General features: G+C 35.7%; 1 protein-coding gene across 25 annotated transcripts in view; it reads right to left on the minus strand.

The window, feature by feature from the left end:
- Nucleotides 1-23,502, minus strand: part of Robo2 (roundabout guidance receptor 2) — a 1,494,745-nt gene that overhangs the window by 55,398 nt on the left and 1,415,845 nt on the right. For all 25 annotated transcript variants that reach the window (XM_075955346.1, XM_075956172.1, XM_075954892.1 and 22 more), the window contains 4 exons: nt 17,576-17,807; nt 14,764-14,888; nt 12,294-12,465; nt 1,850-2,032 (listed from right to left, as the gene is read on the minus strand). In XM_075955346.1, coding sequence (XP_075811461.1) covers nt 1,850-2,032; nt 12,294-12,465; nt 14,764-14,888; nt 17,576-17,807 — 712 coding nt within the window. The remainder of the gene's footprint in view (nt 1-1,849; nt 2,033-12,293; nt 12,466-14,763; nt 14,889-17,575; nt 17,808-23,502) is intronic.

Genomic DNA, 23,502 nt, shown 5'->3' on the forward strand with positions numbered 1-23,502 from the left:
ATGAGTCATGAGAGTATGAAATGGACAATCCTTGTCAAGCTCAAAGACCAACAGATATTTTCAAATTAAGTGTATAAGTTTTTGCAAAGAATTGCTATGAGAGACAGGAAGAGATGTCTGCCTCATGTAATTGTACTGAAAGTGCAAACTACAGACTGCAAGAGGTATTTATTGTATTGCTCCGGCGTGAGCGACTAAAGAAGGATGCAGGTTACAAAGGTACCATTTCACAAGTGAGTACATCCGGACTTCTCATTAAAGTGACTTCTAAGCTTTATCTTCTATTATTTTCACTAAGTTAATTGAAGTAATAAGACTAAAATTGTCCTTGAGTTATATTGGGCCTACCTTATGTTTCATATGATTAGTATGAGCATGTCACAGGAAGACATATAGCTTAATGACAGATGAAGCCAATTGGATGATTGACAGTATCTACCGTGCTGAAAGTAGAGGGCTGGATTGCAAAACTGGCATTGAAATACTGTTGAAATTCAAGACTTTGCCACCCATCAATTGTTACCAACCACTGCTTTCTGGGAAGGGTCTCTAATCTGTGAAGTGTAACACTTAAATGACAAAGAGTAAGGAAGCAGGCAGCTTTGACTACTGTAAAGTGATATTGGGAAACTTCTTGCCAATGGATATACTATACATTTTATATGTTATAGACATAAGAACAATGCTATAGTCAAGTTGCCATGTTTAATGTTGTAACACAGCAAGAAAGACAACAAAATGCATTCTTTGCATTGTTCTACTGTTAAGATATTCTATTAAATTTCCATTTCAAGCATACATATTTTAATTACTGAGTTTGTCAGGGATTTTATCAGTTATTAGAAGATTAAATACAGTATCTCAAAATATTTCAAGTGTTCAGAGGATAAAATAAAATTGCTTCTTTGAAATTCTACTGAGTGTGTGCTTTTGGAGTTAGTCTTTCACTGCTGTTCGAGAAAATAATTCAAAGTAACCACAATACAAATTATAACAGAATAGAGCTTCAGCGCTGAATTTATTCTTTCAATCTCTGGCTATGACGTTAGTGTCTCTCTCTCTCTCTCCCACTTCTGGACTCTATCTCTCTTTCCATTTCTGCATCAGTCTCTAACTCATCTATCTCTCTTTCCATTTCTACATCCATCCCTAACTCATCTATGTCTCTTTCACATTTGCAGATGTTTAAGTGTACCACATCCAACATCCTTGAGAAGCTTTCTTGCATTTGGCAACAAGAACACTAATTTTGGAAATGTTATAGAACATCTCGGGTCTCTTTCCTTTCATTTTTTTTTTTTTTGGAGCTATTTCGGTATCTTTGCTCTTCCTTTTGCTTCCTTCTGTTCCTCCTTTTGAAAATGTTGTTTGTTCACACTGAAATAAGCTCCCAGTTTTGCTTGTTTATCTTTTTTTTTCCCCATCTGGGCTATTTCCCAGTGTAATCTGCATTGTGACATACTGGAAGCTGATTTTCAAATCTTTTCTGAGCATTTTAATAACTTTTTTGTCTAAAAACACTTCTCAAAAGATGTCTTTATAAATTCTAAGTTTTGCGTGTGTATGTGGTTTTTGAAGAACTAGTTGAGAAAAAAAAATAGTTGAGCATTTTATCAGTGTCTCCTCTCGCTATGCTTCGCTGGAGATACAAGCAGAAAGCTTGCCTGTGGTCATAAACCGATATGGTCAAGAGCAATGCACTGAAGCATGTTGCTTATAATTGCATTTTACAGAGCGGGTTTTTATAACAAGCCCAAATCATCCATTTGTTATTCCATTCCATTTCTTCCTCTCATCGCATTACATTCCAGAAGATAAGAGGTTTTTATAGCTGAAAATAGTCTCTTACCAGCATAATTGCTGAGCCCCTTTCTCTTCTTTCTTCTCCAATACAACCAGATGCTAAAACCCATCAAAATTACCCAGCAGGCACCACCAATGCCAGCTATAAATGCCGGTTGCTTCACAACATCAGTTATTTGCTCAGTTATGCTGTTATTGTTTTCAGTAATAACAACTTCGTTGCGTCCCCCTATGGAAGGAAAAATGATGTCAATAAACATTAAGAGAAATTATTGCAGGAATACAAACACCATACCATTGGCATGTCCTTTTAAAGCTTAGTTGATAATAGTTTTGTCCTGAGGCTGTTGAGATTACTGATAAGAACATTTTAAGTTTAAAAAGAAGTATGGAATCAGTGTTTATTAGTATTGTTAAAAATGTTACTTACTTTTAATTTTTCAAGGACAGGTTCTAAAAGACCTTCAGATTTATCATATAAACATTAATTGGAACAACTACTAGCAGCTGAAATAACAGATATTTTTCTTAAACAAGGTAAAGCAATTTTTTATCAAATTTCCCATAATACAAGTACTTGTACTGGTGTGGTAGAATTGTCTGTATTCTGTCAATCATGTTATAAATAAATGCTGATTGGCCAGGCAGGAAGTATAGACAGGAAAACCAGACAGGAAGTAGAAATGATGTAATGAGAACAGGAGAATTCTGGGAAGGAGGAAGTTGATTCCTCCCAATCCTGCCCAGACCAAGGAAGCAGCAGGATGTGATCCGCCTCACTGAAAAAAGGTACTGAGCCACATGGCTAACAGAGATCCAAAAAATGGGTTAATCAAGATGTGAGAGTTAGCCAATGAGAGGCTAGAGCTAATGGGCCAATCAGCTTATAATTTATAAAGACCTATGTGTGATTTTCTTTTGGGCTAAACAGCTGTGGGGGACCTGGTGGGAGGATAGAAAACACAAACAACAAACAAGCCAGCATTGTACATTGCTTTTCTGCTACTGTTTTGCCTATTTTGAGGAGGACATAATTCACAAGATTGTATAATTTCATAAAACTGTCAATGAAACCAAAGATATAAACTTTGATTTTTGATGAAGCATGAAATTCTCTGTATAGAACAATAGCAAATATGAAAACATTAATTTATGGAGTTCAGCATGTATAATTAAAACATTAAGAGATTCCAAATCTTATCCACTCCCTAAGAGCAGTTAAGAGTTACTTGACAATTGGGCATTGAGTCAAGATGTTTCATGTTGAGAAAATTTAGACCTCTGAAAATCAATTAAGCAAATCCCAATCCATACTTAATAGGTTGTGGACTTGGAGAATCATAATAACACTGGACAACAAGGATTTAGATGTAATTAAAAGATTTTTAAAAACTTAGAAAATGAGAATCAAATGAATCTAATGTCAATATCATTTTTAGTTAATATAAATCAAGAACAAATGAAAGGTAAATTGCACACAAAATATAAAAGGGGCAGCCCAGCAGATCACATCATAGGAACCTTTTCAATTGTTTTGGCAAATGCAGCACTGTTATATGTTAGAGATATGTTATATGTTATATAACATATGTTATATTTTATATGTCTTTGACCTCTTGAACAGATACACTCTCCCTGCTACTTACTAATAGAGCATAAATTCTAGGCTTGTGTCAAGACCTTAATCAGTATGTCCCTGGTTCAGATCATTGGCAATGTTGCTATTGCTTTTCAGTATTTTGGATTCATTGTGGTGATCTTTCATCTTTCCTTCTTCCTTTCTTCCTCCCTTCCTTTCTTCTTTTTGTGAGAACTTTCCTTTTCATACTCTAAAATGCAGTTGTACAATAGACTCTTAGGCCAGTAGTTTTTAGAGGAGTCTTTCTTCTCTTAAAGACACACATGCCAAATCTCAGAATATCTGGGGTTGTCTTAACTGACATGAGTTAGAAAATTTAAGTGCTCCCAAAAGCCAGATCAAGGACTAGGGACAAGTCCTGATCCCACTGCCGGGAAGGAGACAAACAGACCAAGCTACACAAACTGTCACACACATGCAGGTGGCCTAGGTTGATGTCATGCAGGCTCTATAGCTGTCAGGCTAGAGTTCATGAGCTCCCGCTAGCTTAGGTCAACTGTCTCTGTGGGTTCCCTGTCATGACCTTGACCGCCCCCCCCCCAGTTCATTAATATCTATGGGAGGTCTATCCCTTTTATTAGTGGAGATTGAGAACTGAATGGGGTGGGGTAGATGGGAGGCAGTGGGGGACAGGAGGGGAGGAGGGAGGGGAAACTGTGGCCGGTATGTAAAATAAATGAGTAAAATTTATAAAGAGAAAAGAAACTAGGGATGTTGCTGGTATCTGGAAACCACTTGCTGTACAAGACCTCATACATAAAACCATTACAAATCAAAGTATGATCAAAACCACATAACTGCAGAAGTTGAGACATAGAATGAGAATACAATCGTATGGGAAGCTTCTATGGAAGCTAACAGGAGTACAACCTTGTCCCATGTGATGTAGAGAGTTACATTAAGTCTTTCACTGGGTTTTTTTTAGACCTGTCAGGTGAACTGCTTAAGATTGAGGCTCCTGAAAATCCTTTTAGTCTTTGCTTCTGGGACAGAAAATTAACAAACATTCCTGCGTCCTCCCTGCCATCCAGTGGTCGGTAGCCTGGGGATGACTCACATGCCTTCAGCTGCACCCTATAGCAGTGTTTGGCAGGGTTCTAGCTTCTTCCTCGTTCCTTGTGTATCAGAAACCAGTGTGTGCTGTAGGTCATCGTGTCTTTAAGAGGCAGAGAAGCTCTTGCTAAAAGAATATAAAATGCTGAATGACTATAGAATAGAAAGCCAAACAGCATTCTTCTAACCCTTGTAACACTGGTCTATGGAGAATCAACAAAATATTTTAATTTAGTAAATCAAACTGCAGGCTTCTTTATTATAATGGCTAGAATTTTCTTACACACATACTCGTATGTATACAAATATATATGTATATATATATATATATATTTGTGTGTGTGTTTATATACATACACTCAGAGATGTGTATGTGTGTTACATTACTGATGCTTTTTCAGGTTTAAAATAAATTAAATTACACAGTAAATCTTTTCTGTCTGAAATATATGCACCTTTAGATTGTATATGTATAAAAGTAAAAAGCTGTATTTTAATAACATATTTTCAGTATGTTATCTGGTGACTCTTTTCACTGTAGACTTATTAAAAGGTCCCCAAACATAAAATAAACAAACAAAACAAGAATTCCCCACAGCCTGATAGAGTATAGAACAAAGAGTATGAGGAGATTTGCACTTTTTAAAGGGGAGTCCTTAAAATGTTTTATTTAATATTGCACAGCATTTTTCTGAACCCTAGTATATTATTTCTTCTTATGTTGATAATTTTTAAAACAATGTTGTCAATTGTCCTGAAAGGAACACAGGCAAGGTGGTGTGACCACTATGTCCTATTGTTCTTGCAGAAAAAAAATGTAATGAAATGTAATACCTTTCTCCCATTGGAGAGTAATGAAGAACAAAAGTAATTTGTTAGAAAAAGACTTAATTAGACACATCAGAATCAATTGTACCTATTTCGGTGAAAGTATGTAATTGTATGGATAATCACCAACTCCCCAGGAAGAGTATGAAAGATGAATACTTTAAAAAATAATTTTATTGATTTCTCTTTCTTCCTTTTTAACTCCTGTCTGTTCAATGTGGCTTTGTTGTTGTGGCTTAATACGACTTACATGAGGTTTATACTATTAAAGTAAATTAAAGACAAAAAATAGTTTTATTATTAAGATGATTATTGTTATTTGTTGTGGATAATTTTTGTTTGTTTTTTTATCCGTCGTTTTATTCTAAATTTCACTTGAAGCCCACTTTCACACTGAAAATTGCTAAAAAAATAAAATAACACAAATTTCAATGCTATTTCACAGTATTTAAGGTACTGTATTTTTTTTCACAACACTGAGATGAGATAATTGAAACTTTACACAGCCTGGCATAACAGCAGTCTAAAATTATGAACCATAAACTGCATCAAATGCCAATGCACGGCTTAATTAGCAAAGGGAAAAGCAGGTAAGCTTGAGTCGCTTTTCATGCTGTTTCCAGTATGGAATATACAATAGGGGAAGCATAAATTGAAACAGAAAAGGAGATTAGACATCATTAAGCCACTATTCAACTGAGAACGAGCAGTTGTGTACAAAGGCTTATCAGACAAGATGTGAACCTTGATATGGAGGGATAATTAAAGAAACAATTAGGAAGTGTCTCAGGACAGCAGTAGATATTAAAAAGAGACGGATCTCTGGAGGACACATCTTTTCTGGGTCGAACTGGACTTGCACATGTGCATGTCCTCATTTCGGTTACTACACTGCTGTGTTCATGATTACCTCATAAGCATAGCACATTCAAATTACCTGAATACGATGCAGGAAAGGCATTGATCGATTTCATTGTTTCTAAAAAAATTTAAATGCTTCTTTGATATACTGAGATAGATTAATAGTTGTGATCAAAATTCAGTTAGGAGACCCAGTCTTTTGGATGTAATACACTTTGGTAAAACTTTGCAATGTATTTAAAATCATCTAAGTGAAATCCACTATTTTGCTATAATATAATTGCTCTGAGAAGAACTGTGCTCATCACAACACAGCATCGATTTGTGTAATGTTTCCTTGATTCCAATCGAATCAGGTATTCAAAATACTGTAAGATAGACAACCACTAGGAAAAGAAAAAAATCTTCATTGCTTTAAACAATATATATATTAATATTTAAGTATATAATATTTTAGTAATATATACACATATATTACTAAACAGAGCAGAAAAACAAGACACAGGAGGGAAATACAACTACTTGACAATCTTACTTATCTTCAGTAAGAAAAACTATATTCAGTAAATCCAATTTATATTCATTTTCTTTTTAGGAGTTTTCAGGAATAAATATCCTTTGAATTTCATTTAAAGAAAAGAATTCGCATTGATCAACAATGATGTGTTTAGAATTAAAACACACAGTGAAGAGAGATGTACTTTTGTCTTTTTCCACACTGTTTTGTCTGTTTTGAGACAGAGTCTCCATATGCAGCTCCAGCTGGACTTGAGCTCAATGTGCTAGTCAGAAACTCTTCATTACTTTCTTCAGCCGCTCTGGTACTGAGATTCTAGACTAGTGGTAGCTGGCACTACACCTGGGCACTCATACTCTTAAAAATAAAGGAAAAATGAAGTAAAAAGACTTATTTCTAAACACTTTAAATAAAATATGTATTTATGCATACACATATTTATGTGAATATATATTTAAAACGTTTTGAGCACACCTATATTTCTTCCTTATTCTAATTTATTTCAGAAAAATCTCAGAAGGGTAAGTTTGTAGGTTTCCCTCAGGTTAAGGAATTAATTCAGTCTGAACAACTAATTAAGAAGGGAAAGGCAATTTAGAGAAAAGGTAATACTTTAACTTTTTACTTCAATGCTATTCACTTAGCAAACAAAGAAAAGATGGGAAGTCTAAAAAATTTAACACTGTGACTAAACATAAATTCTGTTTCTGTGCAGAAGAAGAAATCATCACCCAGAAATTGGTACTATCTTGTCTGCATATCATTTTATCATGTTAGAAAATTAGAGACAAAATGAATGCTTTATGAACTTTTGAGGAACATTTTTGATATATGTATACTTTTTTTATAAAATATTGTCACTATGATGTCAATAAGAGTGAAGAGAATCGAAAGGGCTTAATGACAAGCTGTGGTAGAGAAATCTTCATTGATGAGCTTTTGCTTCCTTTAGTGAGGGTCTGTTGCAGTGTAAGCAAGCCTGTGACCACACTGATGAACCTCAATGACATTTATATGGTATGTCAGAATACACAGCTTAGGATGCTTGAACAATAGAGAATTTAAGGGAAATCCACACTACACAGAATCATTTGAAGGTAATGATCACTAAGAAGCAAACAATCACCCCTGAAATCCTGAGGAGAACACTTAACTTTGCATTGAGAAATACTGAAAAGACCTGGTACAAAGCAGAGGATGAAAGACAAGAGAGGGTGGCCAGCTAATATCCAGTCCAGAGAAGTCAATTCCTGATATTTGAGATCCATTCAGTTAGGGGCACCAGAAAGACTTACTAAATACTCTTATTGAAATTCTTAAGGCCCTTACTTTAGATTGAACATCAAACTGATGTTGTAATCCAAGAAAAAGGACAAGACCTAAAAAACTCTCATACAAAGACCATGAAAATCAGTAGGACATCTCAAATTCAAAATAAAAGTCAAATAAGGCTAGTTTGTGGGAAAAACACAAACATTCTCTCACTGATCACAAAGGTTCAAAATATATCATAACAAAGACCAGTATCCAGGAAAGTAGAGCGAGCCATATAAAAATAGACAGGCAGAGAAAAACAAACAAAAAACAGTCAATGCAATATGAGCTAAGAGCAAGAAAGGAAAAACATTTAGTGTAAGTAGACTATTCAACATAAAGGTTTTAGAATCAGGAAGAAAATATTTTACATGTTGTATTCAAAATAATTTTGTTTAGTTTAGGGGTTTGCATATTGTTCTGACTCTTTGGGTGGGGCACACTCCTGCCGTACACGTGTGTGAAAATTAGAGAAGAGCTTGTGGTCGTTGGTTCTATTATATGAATCCCAGGGAAAAAATGCAGGTTATCATGTTTAGCAGCAAGCACTTTTATATGCTGAGCCGTTCTCCCTTTCTGAGAAATAGATTTGAAAGAAGAAACTTCAATAAAAATAATATACAACCCATATAGACTGAAGGAACTTAACATAAAGGATTAAAATAATGCAAACCCTTAAAGAGATGACCTGACACTAGTATTTAAAAACAAAGCACATTTCAGAGCAAGAAATCTCACAGTGAATTAAAGCAATTTCTGGTGATGGTTGTGAAATAAGCATACCAACAGGGTGTAAGTCTTAATCACCCAGTAGCAACTAGTTTAAAAAAAAAGATGCAGACTGAGGGCGGAGGAGAGTGCTCCTTACAGACAGAGGGTTTGGGAAAGTGCTCCTTACACACTGAGGGCTGGGGAGAGTGAACCTTATAGACTAATGGCTGGGGAGAGTGCTCCTCACAGACTGAGGGCTGGAAGGGAGTGCTTCTCACAGACTGAGGGCTGGAGGGAGTGCTCCTCACAGACTGAGGGCTGGGGAGAGTGAACCTTATAGACTAATGGCTGGGGAGAGTGCTCCTCACAGACTGAGGGTTAGAGAGAGTGCTTCTCACAGACTGAGGGCTGGAGAGAGTGCTCCTCACAGACTGAGGGCTGGAAAGAGTGCTTCTCACAGACTGAGGGCTGGAGAGAGTGCTCCTCAACAGACTGAGGCCTGGAGAGAGTGCTCCTCACAGACTGAGGGCTGGAGGGAGTGCTTCTCACAGACTGAGGGCTGGAGAGAGTGCTCCTCAACAGACTGAGGGCTGGAGGGAGTGCTCCTCACAGACTGAGGCCTGGAGAGAGTGCTCCTCACAGACTGAGGGCTGGAGGGAGTGCTCCTCACAGACTGAGGGCTGTAGAGAGTGCTCCTCACAGACTGAGGGCTGGAGAGAGTGCTCCTCACAGACTGAGGGCTGGAGGGAGTGCTCCTCACAGACTGAGGGTTTGGGAAAGTGCTCCTTACACACTGAGGGCTGGGGAGAGTGAACCTTATAGACTAATGGCTGGGGAGAGTGCTCCTCAACAGACTGAGGGCTGGAGAGAGTGCTTCTCACAGACTGAGGGCTGGAGAGATGCTTATGCATTGCACGATCTTGCTGCACAAGAGAGAAGACTGGAATTTAGATGTTGAGAGTCAACATCAATGTTAGATGAACATGGAAACTCATCTATAATTCTGGCACAAAGAAGGCAGAGACAGCATAGCCCCAGAGACTAACTTTACCATACATGCAAACTGTGGATATGCGAGATCACGCTTCAAAGGATAAGACATAAGATTGATAAGGATTCCTGACATCAGTCTCAGGACTCCATACACACAGACCTGTACACACATGTGAACATGCATACCTACCACATACACATATCAATAAGTAAGAAAATACCAAAAAATAAAACCAAGGGGTTCTAGACCTAAAAGGGGATGCACTAATGCATACTTATCATGTATTTCTAGATTCGGTTTTTGTAAATATATTTGTAGAAGATAATTATATTTATATTTCATATGCACAATCCACCAATCACTAAGATTAAATCACCATAATTACTATTGGCATGGATAGCATTGTGAAGTTAATAAATAATTAAGGAAGAGACAACATTGGTCCTATCAAAACTCCTGAAGGATAAATAAAAATGAGGAAAAAAATACTACTATATAAAGCCATTCACACTCATTCCAAAACTTGACCAAGACACAAAAAGATAGAATGGAAAGAATAACTGATCTACATCCTTCATTAATTCACAGTTAAAATTCTTTACCACGTGATACTAAGTTAGATCCAGCAACAGACACAAAGAGTATAATAATGATGGAGCAGAATTCATAACTAAGAATTAAAATATGATGTATCTCTTAAAAGTTTCAGGAGAATTTATCATGTCAATAACAACAACAAAATGGAGAAAGGAACTTTTTAAAAGTTAATATATAATAAATATCAATGAGAAAAAGAGATTCCAAACAATGACTCAGCGCAGTGTAAAACCCATATCATACACTAAGAAAGTATATCAACAAAATATATAAAAGATCACATACTGAAAACTACAAAACACTGTTGCAGACGTCTGCAATAAAAACATGTATTATGTTCCTGGCAAGGACTCACTGTTATGCTTACTCAGTTTGACAAATATGTTTACTGTCTTTGCAATTACAATTTCTAGATACTTTTGTAGAAACTGAGAATCTGATTTGAAAAGTATGTGTAAAGCATAAGTATCCACAACGATTTTGCAGAAGAAAATGATGACATCTTCATATTGCCCAGTTTTAAAGACCACTGTAAACCACAGCAGTGACAACAGCGTAGTTTGTTTATATAACCAAATATAAACATTAGAAACCCTGAAACAGATTCACATACATTTATTATATTGGGGCGGAGTCAATAGATGCTGTCAATTCAATTTGATAAATTTATAGAATATTTAAGTCTCAGCCTTTCAACTTCATGCAATTACATAAAGATTAATTATAGATATAGGTATAAAAGCTAAAATTATAAAGCTTCCATGATAGATTTAAAGTGTCCTATTTATAGATAAAACACAGTTTCTCATATATATGTGTAAATTTAAGAACTATATATATATTTAACACTTTTTTATCAAAAGACACTATTAAAATAAATAGAGAACTCGTGGACTTGTAGAAAATTCTACAATAGCCCCATTCTTGTATGTGTGTATTTGTGTGTGTGTGTGTGTGTGTGTGTGTGAGAGAGAGAGAGAGAGAGAGAGAGAGATTTCATTTAATATGCAAAAGGCCAAGAAATTAGCATAGATAAAGTTGTTTTACATCATTACCATGCAAGAAATTTGCATCTAAAATTAAAGATGTACAGTTTACATCCACTGGAATGTTTCCTATTACAGACTGGCAACACCAAATGGTGATGTAGCAGAGAAACTGCAACTCCTCTTTGTGGTTCCCAGGAATCTCAAATTTTACAATTTCCAAATTGTTTAGAGGTTTCAAGTAATGTTAAAAATGCGCAATTCTAGTATTTGTAAATTCTACCTCTAAGAATTTCTCCAAAGAAACAAAGGCATGAGCCCTTGCAAAGGCTTGAAGAAAAATGCATATTCACCAGAGAGAAAATCTGATAAACAAAATAGAGCATAGTCATAGGATTCAACACCATTCAGTAACCAAGTATTTAAACTGTGTTAAAAATAAGTGAAAGAATCTCAGAAAGTGTTGCTTGAGTCAAAGAGCAAACACAAATTTTCATGTTCTAGATAACTTCATTCATGTACTTTTCAAGAACAGACAAACCTCACCAAGAGTGACAGGAAGCACTTTTTTTTTTCAAGAATGTGAATAGATGTAGCATGAATTTCTGCCCTCATGGGCATTACCAAGTTCTTTTGGACTGCTTCTTATTTCGGTCTGCTCAAATGAAGCATAGAGCTTATTTTTCTATATTGTTATCGAACCCCAATTATTAGTAGATCTATTGAATACCAATATTCTTTAGCCAACTAGCCAGCTTTTGATAAGAAAAATCAATGAGTATAGCTATAAGATTATGGGACACATATACAAACAATTATTTGTGTGAATTAGTTGTAAGAACTGTGAATTATCCTACTTGCCTGTACTAAGTGTACTATATGGGTCTCTTAAAAGAGCTGGCCATGGTCAAGATGAACACTCAAAACCATAATCTACCTTGCTGTCCACATAGAGACACTCGAGTTCAGAGTCCATAGCCTGATACTCACCAATTATTATTGGCTGTGGTTCACTTTTTACTCCAACCCCTGCACTTGTGCTAGCTGCCACTTCTACCCTGTATTGGATTCCAGGGAATAAGCCACCTATTACTACAGAACGAATAGCAGCATCCACAGTTTTGTTGATATGGAATCGTGTTTCATTTCCAAGACACCAGATCTATAGAAAAGAGAGTACACAGAGAGAGTATGACATTTCTATTCTGACAATTTAGCTATTAAAACTGGATATACAGTGACTGAAAAATTTTGCAGTCTTTTCAAACTGTTTATAAATGACATTTATAGCCATTTTCTGTGCTTCATGTACATTTCTGTGCATTTGAAGGAGAACAATATGACAAGCTGAAGCTCTGTCATGTTCTTTTACATCTCCCTATTATCATATGAGTTTACACTGAACAATTTAGAAGGCACAGTGACTCCTTGGACATCAGGTAACTTATGGGCTCTTTTAAATTTCATATTTGTGTACATAAAATATCAGAGTTTTCTGTTTAATTTATCAAAAACTCTTTTATACATAATTCAATATAAATTTATATTGTCAAAAGTATGTAAGTACATACCTAAGTAATTCATATTACATTCAAGAAAATATCAAGTTCAGATGTAGTTAACAGGATTAATTGATCTCAATTACAGGAATTTATCAAAATAAAATTAAAATTAATAGTGATATATAGAGCAATATCACTAAATTTTAGTCTTTATCAAAATATATTTACATACTACACATGCATGAAACAAAATGGCAAGAGGGATTATAAGTAGCTAGATTGTTATTTCAATATAAATTGAACTTCATGGGATATGTTCCTTAGAGCTACAGAAATTTGTTACTGTAAATGATTATGAAAGTTCTCGCCGGACGATGGTGGCGCATGCCTTTAATCCCAGCACTTGGGAGGCAGAGGCAGGCAGATCTCTGTGAGTTCGAGACCAGCCTGGTCTACAGAGCTAGTTTCAGGACAGGCTCCAAAGCCACAGAGAAACTATGTCTTGAAAAAACAAAAAAACAAAAAAGAAAAAAAGAAAATTCTCAAATATGTACATTTATTTTCTTATTATACAATATTTCATAATAAAATGCATATTCATGTGCATGAATGAATAACATTTGCTACTGAAACAGGGAGCTCTTATAAAATTTTTGGCTAAAGATGTCCTGTGAATGGTTTATTTTGTTTCAATAAAGTATCTGCATGGCTGATGGAGGTGCACTTAGCCCTTATCTGAATGCACACTACTCTACCCATATAGCTAGACATATAATAAATAAGAAACATCATGCTGTAAACCATTGTTGCTATTTAATTAAGCCCAAGTTTAGAGTATTCAGCCTCGGATGATACAGAAACAATTCCCTGGCTTCTTTCACAACACATAATAGTGCTCAACTTTGTAACATTCCCACAGAGATGTCATATCCTATAACTTTACAATTGACTTAGTTGTGTTTGCAGGAAGACATCTATCCTTCCTAAGCATGGTTGCTTAAAAGAGGATAGGGGGATTAAACAAAAATGTCTAATTAACATATTTATTTGCAACACGAAGTTGACCGTTAATGTGACAAAGGTTTATTTCAATAGATTTTAGGAATAAAATTCAATCTGCACAATTTAGCATGAAATTATTCTGCCTATTTTTCCATACCAGCAATGAATTTCTGAAGTAAGGTCAAATCTCTAGTTATTGATACTGGCTCTAGTTAACATTCTATTTTTCAGTTGTTAGAAATATGTGTGTGTGTGTGTGTGTGTGTGTGTGTGTGTGTGTGTGTGTATCTGTGTCTGTTTCTGTGTGTGTCTGTGTGTTTGTGTGATATATGTGTGTGTGTCTATGTGGTGTGTGTGTGTGTCTGTGTGTCTGTGTCTGTTTGTGTGTGAAAAATAATTTCTTTGAATTTTTCCCAAAGTTTAATATATAATCACATCATGACTCAGCCAAATTTTTTTGAGTCTTAAATATCAATGATAGTAATGGAACGACAGGAATGCATGTCTTCTTTAGATTCCATTAGTTCAAATATGAGACAACTACTTTTTGCTATTCTGTCAACAATTTATTTCAGTTGCCATGCCAAGGGGAGCCTCAAGGTGAATTGGGACAACAGTCCTGTTCCTTCCTTATACATTTTAACTTTCCTAATCTTCAGTTCATCTCTCCTTGATAATATGGGTGAACTTGGTTTTAATATGATCAGTTCTTCTACCTGAAGCCCCTTCATCATCATTCCTAAGCCCCAGTATACTGAAAACCATTCCACTCTCCATTTTCCAACTGAGCTCAGTGTGTCTGACCTTGATGTTAGGTTCTCACTCTCTGTGCCTTCTCGCCCTTTACTACCACACATCTCAGTTTGCATCTGGGCCTTTAGAGACAGGCTTTGTTGAAGTGGTCTGAGATCTCTTGGTGTAGTTGTTTATGAGCCTCCATTGTTAGACTGGCTTACCTTGTATTCCTGAATAATTCCATTCTGGTGGTCTGGAGGTGGAGGATCCCAGGATACACTGATGCTTGTGCTGTTGTGGCTTCCCACTGTCAGCACAGTGACAGACTGGGGAGGGGCACTGGGAGCTGCAGAGGAAACAGACTGAATGGTAGGCACATGCTCACAGAACAGGAAAATAAAGACCTTTATGGTTCTGCCTTCCAGTCACCCTGAATCTGCGTATAAATTTCAACAAGCGACAGTTTGTTAACAAAAGGTTTCCGATGTACATTTTAAAGAGGTGCAGTCAGTAGGGGTGTTGTCCGTGCTATCACAAAATAACAGCTACACTCAGGGTGGTTTTCTGTGCTTGGCACTGTGCTGCCAGAGTCCAGTCTTTCTCATGACCTCAGGAAGCAGAAACAACTCAGTTCGCTTTTGAGCAAGGGGGGCATATTGTAAGATATTACAGATGTCAAATAGTAAGCCAAAATTTAAACCCAGAGTATTTGATTTTAGAAGTTTGCATATATCTTTAACACTTTCTAAAAGCTGTGTTTCTAGAAGAATACATAATTAATTGACTCAAATGTATTCTCAGATGATGTGTCCCAAAATGCAAACAAGCATTAGTTCTAGGGGGAGGCATTTTTGGTGTTGTTTGGGGTAATGCTTACTAAGTAAAATAGACATGCAATTATAAATCTCACCAACAAAAATAATGCTTTTCTTTTCATACTGGGGAAAATAATTGACTATTAAGAACTGGCTTATAATTTAAGATTTAAAACATATTTTATGTGGCTGGGTAAGAGACTCTGCTAATAAAATTGAAAATGGGCTCATGTTGGGTCAGACGTGAAATGGAGATTTTTTTTTTTGATTTCCGAGAGTCATTCTCTTCCTTTATAGTTTCTCCTATAACTAATTACATCCATGCTGAGAAGCAATGAGTGAGAAGCGGTTCCTGAATTTAGATTGCTGGGTCTCCCATTCGGGGATTCCCAGAGCTAGGAAGCACTAATTGTGCAGAACTCAGCCATTCTCAGTGAACCTTTCAATTTAACTCAATGAAAAAAAAAAAAAAGAGAAACATTGGAACATTTGGATAACACTAAAAATATGTCTAGAGATTTAAAACAAAGAATTGTGGACCATTAAAGAATTTCTGCAAAACTCTTCATGCCTCATACGACCGCAATTTACACCCCCTTAGAAATATCCTAAAACAAACACATTTCACAGTTCAGCTAAGAAGGGGTCCCATGTTTGGTCAATTTGTCATGGCACATATCATTGGAGTGACATATTTGCATTGAGATATAAAATACAAAGAGACAGCTGCTAATACAGTTTGCTCCTTACTGTCTCTCTGTGTGACAGTATTATCCAAAACATAAATTGACCACTTGCCTACCACCCTTACATTTACAAGTAGCAAGACTGCACTAAAAGCTATCACCTGGAAGCCAGCTTTCCTGTCTTTTTGTTGTTAGCTGGGCGAGAACTCCATGCCTACTCCCTGACAGCTCAATTATTCTGCTACTCAGCTTCCTTCTGCAGATTTGAGAGAATGTGAATCGCTACTCATTGCTCCAGACTTAGTCCAGCTGAGACCATTTGTTACATCTACCTGGCCACAGAAAACGGAGATAAATGTAGTTCAAATGCTGACAAATATCTAATCCACAGGAAAAGTCCACTGCAGTGAAACTAATATTGGAACAAGGCTTAAAGTTATCCTAAGTTATAATTATTTGCCCCATTCACAGGTGGGAGAAGTTTTCAGCATATGTCAAGTATAATACAGGATAAAATTATTAATAATATTAGTATTTTTGTTCTTTATTTCCTAAAAGTACTATGGTTTCAAGTATATTCACTTAGTCCATGTTGATGGACAAGTCAATGTGAAGTTAATATTTTTATTTTCTATTATATCATAGGAAGTGTGTGACTTAAAAGCTCTCTGGATGAGCATTAGACTTTTATAGAAAGAGGCCCACACAATCCATCCACAAGCTGACTTGGGGGCCGAGTACTTGTGGTCTCACCTTTTCACTCTGAGGGCAGCATGTACTAAAAGTCTTTCATTGACTGAAAGAAAAAAAGACTGGCTAAAATTTACATTCATCTCAGGTCACCATGGGTTGACTTTTAAGTAACTGTGGGTAAAAGATATTCCAAATATGGGGGGAGGAGATGAAACTCTTCTAAGAGGTCTATAGCAAGTGTGCAAATGGCCTTTCAAAGGAGAGAGCATGGCTCTAGCTGCCAGTTCCTACAAAGAAAAAGGACTGGTAGATGTCAGGCTTGGCTATATCCCTAAAGAGTGGTCAACATGAATGAGCTTATTTTGTATACTTGAATGTCTTCTGAAGCGAAATGAGCTAGATCCTCATTAAAATACAAAGATATACTATTGCCAGTTAAAATGTCCTAAAACAGAAAGCTTAGGACAAAGGTATAAGAAAAAAATAGATTTTAACTTTTTTCTTTTTAATTTCCTTTGGCCTTTTTGTCAGATATACATAGACACACACACACACATACAGACTCATACACCTCCCCCACACATCTTACACACATACATATGCAATCACACTCTTCACACAAACCTCACACACACACCTCACCCACACACATCTTTCACCCATGTTTCCATCTTTTTACTATATATATACATATATATATATATATATATAAATAAAAATGACATTCCCTGGATTCACTCTTTGATGCTCGTTTTCTGGTCTTCAAATTAATGTGAGTTAAAACTACAAATGAAAATGACGTAAGCAAAAGTTTAGTTTACATTGGAAACTTTACTGACCTTCCTCAGTAGTACGGATTGTTTTTGATTCACTGTCCATTCCTTGGAACTCATTAAAATATGGCCTGACTTTAATTTCGTAGGTCACCCCCTTTTTCAGATTCACCAGGACAGCACTCCTCTCGGTTGGGACTTTGGCATCGAGATTCTGCCATGCAGTGGAAGCTTGTAGGCCAGAAGTCTGGCGATACATCACTCTGTAGCCCTGAATAAACTGGGGTTGCCGATCCACCTGGAAAACAACAAAACAGTATAGGATAACTGATGGAAATTGGGAAGACGTCACTGACGAATTTGCCCATCTCTGCCCTTGCCATGACCATCCGAATGATGCTAGGCGCATCTCATTCATTTCCCTGTTTCTTATAAAGTCCTTAAATCACAAGTACACATTGTTATTTTAAGATACTTTTTTAAAATGATGAGTATGCCAATTGTCTCCTTGTCTGAAAATATGTCACCCTATCTAAAATGGTCACACATGATCTACTAAGGTCCCAACTGATCATCTTTGGTTTCTCATTTGTTTTCCATTTTCTTGCATTCAACAATTCGCATTATCCTGGTTTTCATAAGTAATATGCAATTTTCTCACATCAACTCATTAATTCCTTCTCATTTAGAATCTTTTTTGTTGTTCTGATAGGTACCAAGAACTTTGCTGATTTCTGAGAGTGAAAATGGGCAATAAAGGACAGATCCTTTCATAGTCCATCTCAGATCCTCTCATAGTCCATGTAGAAGGAGGGCATTAGTTAATAATTAGTCAAATGATATTAAAGTTACCATAACAAGTAAGCATAAGGAAAGGCTCTGAATGTGAGCACTGGGAATTAGAAAAGTCTTGAGGAGAGAGGAAGCTGAGGTAGAGGGCAGATACCTGAATGAGCCTGGAAGTCACTCCAGAGATAAAGCAAAGGATAAGAATTCTTACATTCCTGTATCTGGATAAGCTGCATGAGAGATTAAGACTGTGAGTCCATCATGTTTAAAGTACATGCTTGCTCTTCCCTGTTAACAGTATGTAATTCAAATTCCATCATTTCAGCAGCTGCTTCTTCCTCTAGTACTCCTAGTCAACAGGTTTTGACAGCTTCCATGTCTCTCCCTATATTAAACAGCAGCTATATTTTTTACCTGTAGTCTGGGATTTTGTATTTGACTAGTAAAATCTTTTTACTTTATAACACTAGTTGGAAAATAGTTTCGCAAGTTGAAAGTCTGAGCTAGAGTCTAGAACACGTGTTAAGACAACTACAACAAAAGCAAGCTTTGGGGAGGGGAGACCATGGGGATTTCTAGCCAGCCAGCATAGCCCATTTGGCAATATCCAGCCTTTGACAGATAAGAAGTGCTAAGAATAGTACCAGAAGAATATCAGTGTTGCATACGCTTCCCCCTCATCTCCTCTCTTAGAAAATCACAGAGGTTGTTCTTTTTTTTTTTTAAAGAGAAACCTTTAAAATTTTATTAGTCCTTTGAGAATGCCATGCAAAGTATTTTAATCATATTCATACCTCCCCCAACACTTCCTGCATTTATATCCCTTCCCTCCCTATTCAACACTATAAAGTTTTCTTTCCCTCTTTTTTAAATCCTTCAAGACAAATTTGTGCTGCCCAAATATTCATGGATATCATCTTCTACTGGAGAGAGGCCAACTAATCAATCACTACCTATAAAGAAAACTCTCACTCTCTGCTAGCAACTGCCAATAACCCCATGGTTTGGGGTGGGATTGTGGGTTAGTACAGGATTTGTACAGGTTGTCTCAACTTTTCCTTTTCTTAGAGGTTTTGTGATTGTTTCAGTTACAGGGAGAAATGTCTTTTTTGGTTTTAACTATAATAACAGGAAAGAATATCAAGTCATGTTACTGGTTTACCTTGCTTTATAAAGGCAAGATTTGAACATAAGCAATTGTAACTACTTCCTCGATCACTAGCAATGACTACGGCTATATGTAGTCTACCCCATGCAGCAGCCATATGCTCAGAAGCACAAAACCAGCCATTTCACTGTGAAAGTGTAAAGATTAGTGAACAAGAAATGAAATGACCTAATTTCAAGACAGTCTCAAGGAAATAAAAAAGAATATGAGTTTTTTGCTAGGGCTTAAAAATTCAATTATCAGCATGCAATAAACAAAAAAATTCCTAAAATAAACTTCTAATCTTTATTGTTTATTTGAGTATGGCTTATTTTGTGAGAAAGCAACAAACTGATGAATAATAGATCACGTTATTGTTTTTATTAAGTATTAAATGCAAAGCTTCAACTAAAACAATAAAACAAAGCTATATTTTTCTCTTTAGAATGCCCTAGCTAGAAAATACATTTTTTTTTCTTACAAGTACATCTTCAGCTGATAGAAAAATCTCAAAAACTAGAAATCCCTTCTTTTAATTGACAGACTTTGAAACCCCAAAGATTCTCTGGAATTAGAATCACACTTTTACGAGGCGGTATCAAGAAAAATTAAGCTCCCGTCTAATCTGGAGCCTCATGCATGACTTTAAAATGCTCAGCTGTGCTACCAATTTGTGTTTGTAACAACCTGACATAATTTTTGAAAGCAGAACTTTCTCTAACATAAAATTAGGCAACCAAGAAACAAAATTTAAATTCATGAGAACCAGGGAGAATTGCCTTTCATCAAAACTGCCAGAGTTTAAAAAAAAAATTCCTTGCTGTGTATGTTAAAACAACATTAAGCTTACATTTTATAAACTTCTCTGAATTCCCTTTAAGTGAATTTATATACTGAAAGAAAGACATAACTCACAATAATAGCTTGTTAATACTGAAAGAAGCAAGCTGTGTTTTTAAGAAGAACATTAAGCAGCTGTTTGGAGATGAAGGGAGTCTGTAAATCAGGGCAAATTGGTTTTATCCATGTTTGGATTTCATTAATTAAGTGTTTTAGGTACTTTATGAAGCTAATGTTTACTACACAGCATTGCTCTCTCACTCCAGTGAGCACTGCCATCACCCAGTGGATAGTAATGCGCTACTTAATAACAAGAGTTTAACTTAATTTTGTGCAGTTGGGAGGCACTGCTTAGAGGGAAAGAAAATGTTATTACAGGTGAAAGCAAAAAAAGAATGCTGTAAGTTGACCTTCAAACCAATGAGCCTGGAGTGGGGATAGGCTCTTCGCCATCACTCTTGCTCGTCTTGACAGGCAACCTTTCCTAAGGTATGTTTTGTGCTTGCTAATAATTTTATGAATAAACAGGTTATAAGATGGACATTCTATTAGAATTTATTCCAATCAACGTCTAGTACAAATTCTTGGGAGTTTCAGTCCCTAAATTAAAAAAGGTAGTACTTATGATGCATTACTAAGGCATTTGCCTCCAGGAGGAAGCAGAAGACACAGAGAACACCAGTCTCCATTTGTGTCACCTGATTTGGTTTCTACCTTCACCTATTTAACTTTCTGTGTTCAAGAATGCTGACTTTCTTTAGATCGCACATGTCATGAGGGCATGAAATAGTAAATCATGAATGTAAGTAAATGTACCCTGTAGTCTGTGGAGATTTACAGAGCATTTATAGGTCATCTCTGCCCAAAAAATAAAAATAAAAAAGACATACAAAAAAAGAAGAAATAGGGCACTTTCAAATCCACATTTTTACTGAATTGCCAAAAGCTATGTTTACTTACACAGTTTCATTAATAAATAGAAAAATAGTAAGAGAACAAAATCCTCCACCTGAACAGGAAACCCCAAATAATTTTCTTTGGTGAGCCAGTTGCTCTGGCAATTGCCTTTGAAGAAGCACTCATTGCAGGCCAAGTGTCATGGTGCTAAACGAAGGGCCTCTAATTCTTCTCTCCTTGAACCACAAGAATACTGCCCTAAAGTCATCATTTTTTCAAAGCAAGTAATTTTTTTTGCTATTTCATCAGTTGAATGGCATTTAAAATCATTTTTATCTACTGTCACTATATCTCTGTTCAGTTTTAGCAAATTGCCATTGCTAATTATTTGACATTAACATTAATCTTTGGTATATCTTGAAGGTGAATGGATTTATCTCGGAAAAAAATCATGTACAATTTTTTTGATTGGCACCTAAAGGTCATTGTGAGCCACTTTGGTTTGCCTTAACACTAAACAGGAACTAAAATATTCTTGTCTTCACACCCTAGCACACCTGAAACTAAAATACTGTGAGTTCAGTAATTTATGTAACCTATACAAACTGTCTATATTGTTGTTCTTTTATAAAAATTGCTACTTAACTAAATAGTATTTAAATATTATTTTAATGGCTCCTGTTTTAAGATACAATGCCTCAATAGTTCCCATTCTGAATGTATATTAAACTAATGCAATAATATTTTTTGGAACTTAATAAACTTGCACACCTATGTGACTGAAACTTTTTTTGGCATGTATAACATTTTATGTCACATATCATTGTTACCTTTTTCAACTAAATTTGTGACTCTTCAATGGCAATGAGGTCTAGAACAGGCTTTGTACTAAAAAACTGCCTTGGAGCCAGACTTGTTCAAAGTAATTAATATTGAGAGGAAATCCAAATAGTTTTTTTTACTGTGCTTTACATCTCAAATAATTTACCAAGTAATTGATAAAAGTAAGTATTTTTTATCTCAAGCTGATTGGTTGAGAAAGTTGCTGTAACGTGTGACACAGTTGTTTCTCTACAATGATCTGAATGTCAAGAGGTAAAAATCCAGTTCAGTTTTTAAAACTTTTTCAGCTATTTCCAAATATTGACAACAGATACAGTTAAATATATCATTACTAGTAATTAAAGAAATGAAAGTTGGACTCATAGTGATGCATCACTGCCTACCCACTAGAATGGTTACAACCTAAAATAAGAGCATGTTAAGTGTTGATGAAGGGAAAAAAAACTGAAAAAACATTGGAAGAGACCAGTATTCTGTGAATTTACTAGCTATAAAACAAGAACACTTAGGAAATATTTAGCAAGTTCAAGAGAATGTTAAGTGTCAAATTAACACATTGGTCAAAAACCATGGGAGTATACCAAAATTAAATGAAAATGTCTGCATTAAAAATGATCCACAAAGAGTTATGGAAACATTATTCACAGTAACCAATAAAATGAAACATTTCATAGGTTTACCAAGTAAGTTATAAAAAGAGAATATGGACTGTGCATAAAACAAAATATTAATATGACAATGTCATATGGAAAAGTTAGATGTAATATATTTTATATTGGTACAATGCAAGGAATAAAGAAATAATACCTATTATAATATGAGTGCAACTCAACAACAATGTGCTGTATGAATGATTTCTGTGACTCCCTACAAAGCAACACTCCAGGATATATAAATCTATAGCAATGTTGCATTTACTGGATGAAGAGGGGTAAGGATGAGTGTAGAAGGGAATGATCACAATTGTTACAGGGTCTCATTCTGTGATGATTTTAGCATTCCTGACTTTGAATTTGGTGATGATATCAGAACACTCATCCTGCCAAAAGTATTTACTGTACTCTACAACTTTGGCATGTCAATTAAAGTTCAGTGAAGTTTGTAGAAGTAAGGACAGGGAAGATCTTATTTTTTTAAAAAAAAAAAACAAAGGTTTTCATTTATTATGTATACAGTGTTCTGTCTGCATATATGCCTACTCGCCAGAGAGGGCACCAGATCTCATTACAGATATTTGTGAGCCACCATGTGGTTGCTGGGAACTGAACTCAGGACCTCCGGAAGAGCAGTCAGTGCTCTTAACCTCTGAGCCATCTCTCCAGCCCCCTAAGATCTTATTTTTATTACAATTTTCTCTTACTTATGACTCTTCATACAATTTCATCTATTAAATATTTTCTTTGTTTCCATTGATTACACTTTGATATCAAATGATAAGTGTTCTAAATTTAGTTTTGGGCTTATTTGACTTTTTTTC

Source organism: Microtus pennsylvanicus, chromosome 1, assembly GCF_037038515.1.
Source record: "Microtus pennsylvanicus isolate mMicPen1 chromosome 1, mMicPen1.hap1, whole genome shotgun sequence".
Classification (NCBI taxonomy): Eukaryota; Metazoa; Chordata; class Mammalia; order Rodentia; family Cricetidae; genus Microtus; species Microtus pennsylvanicus.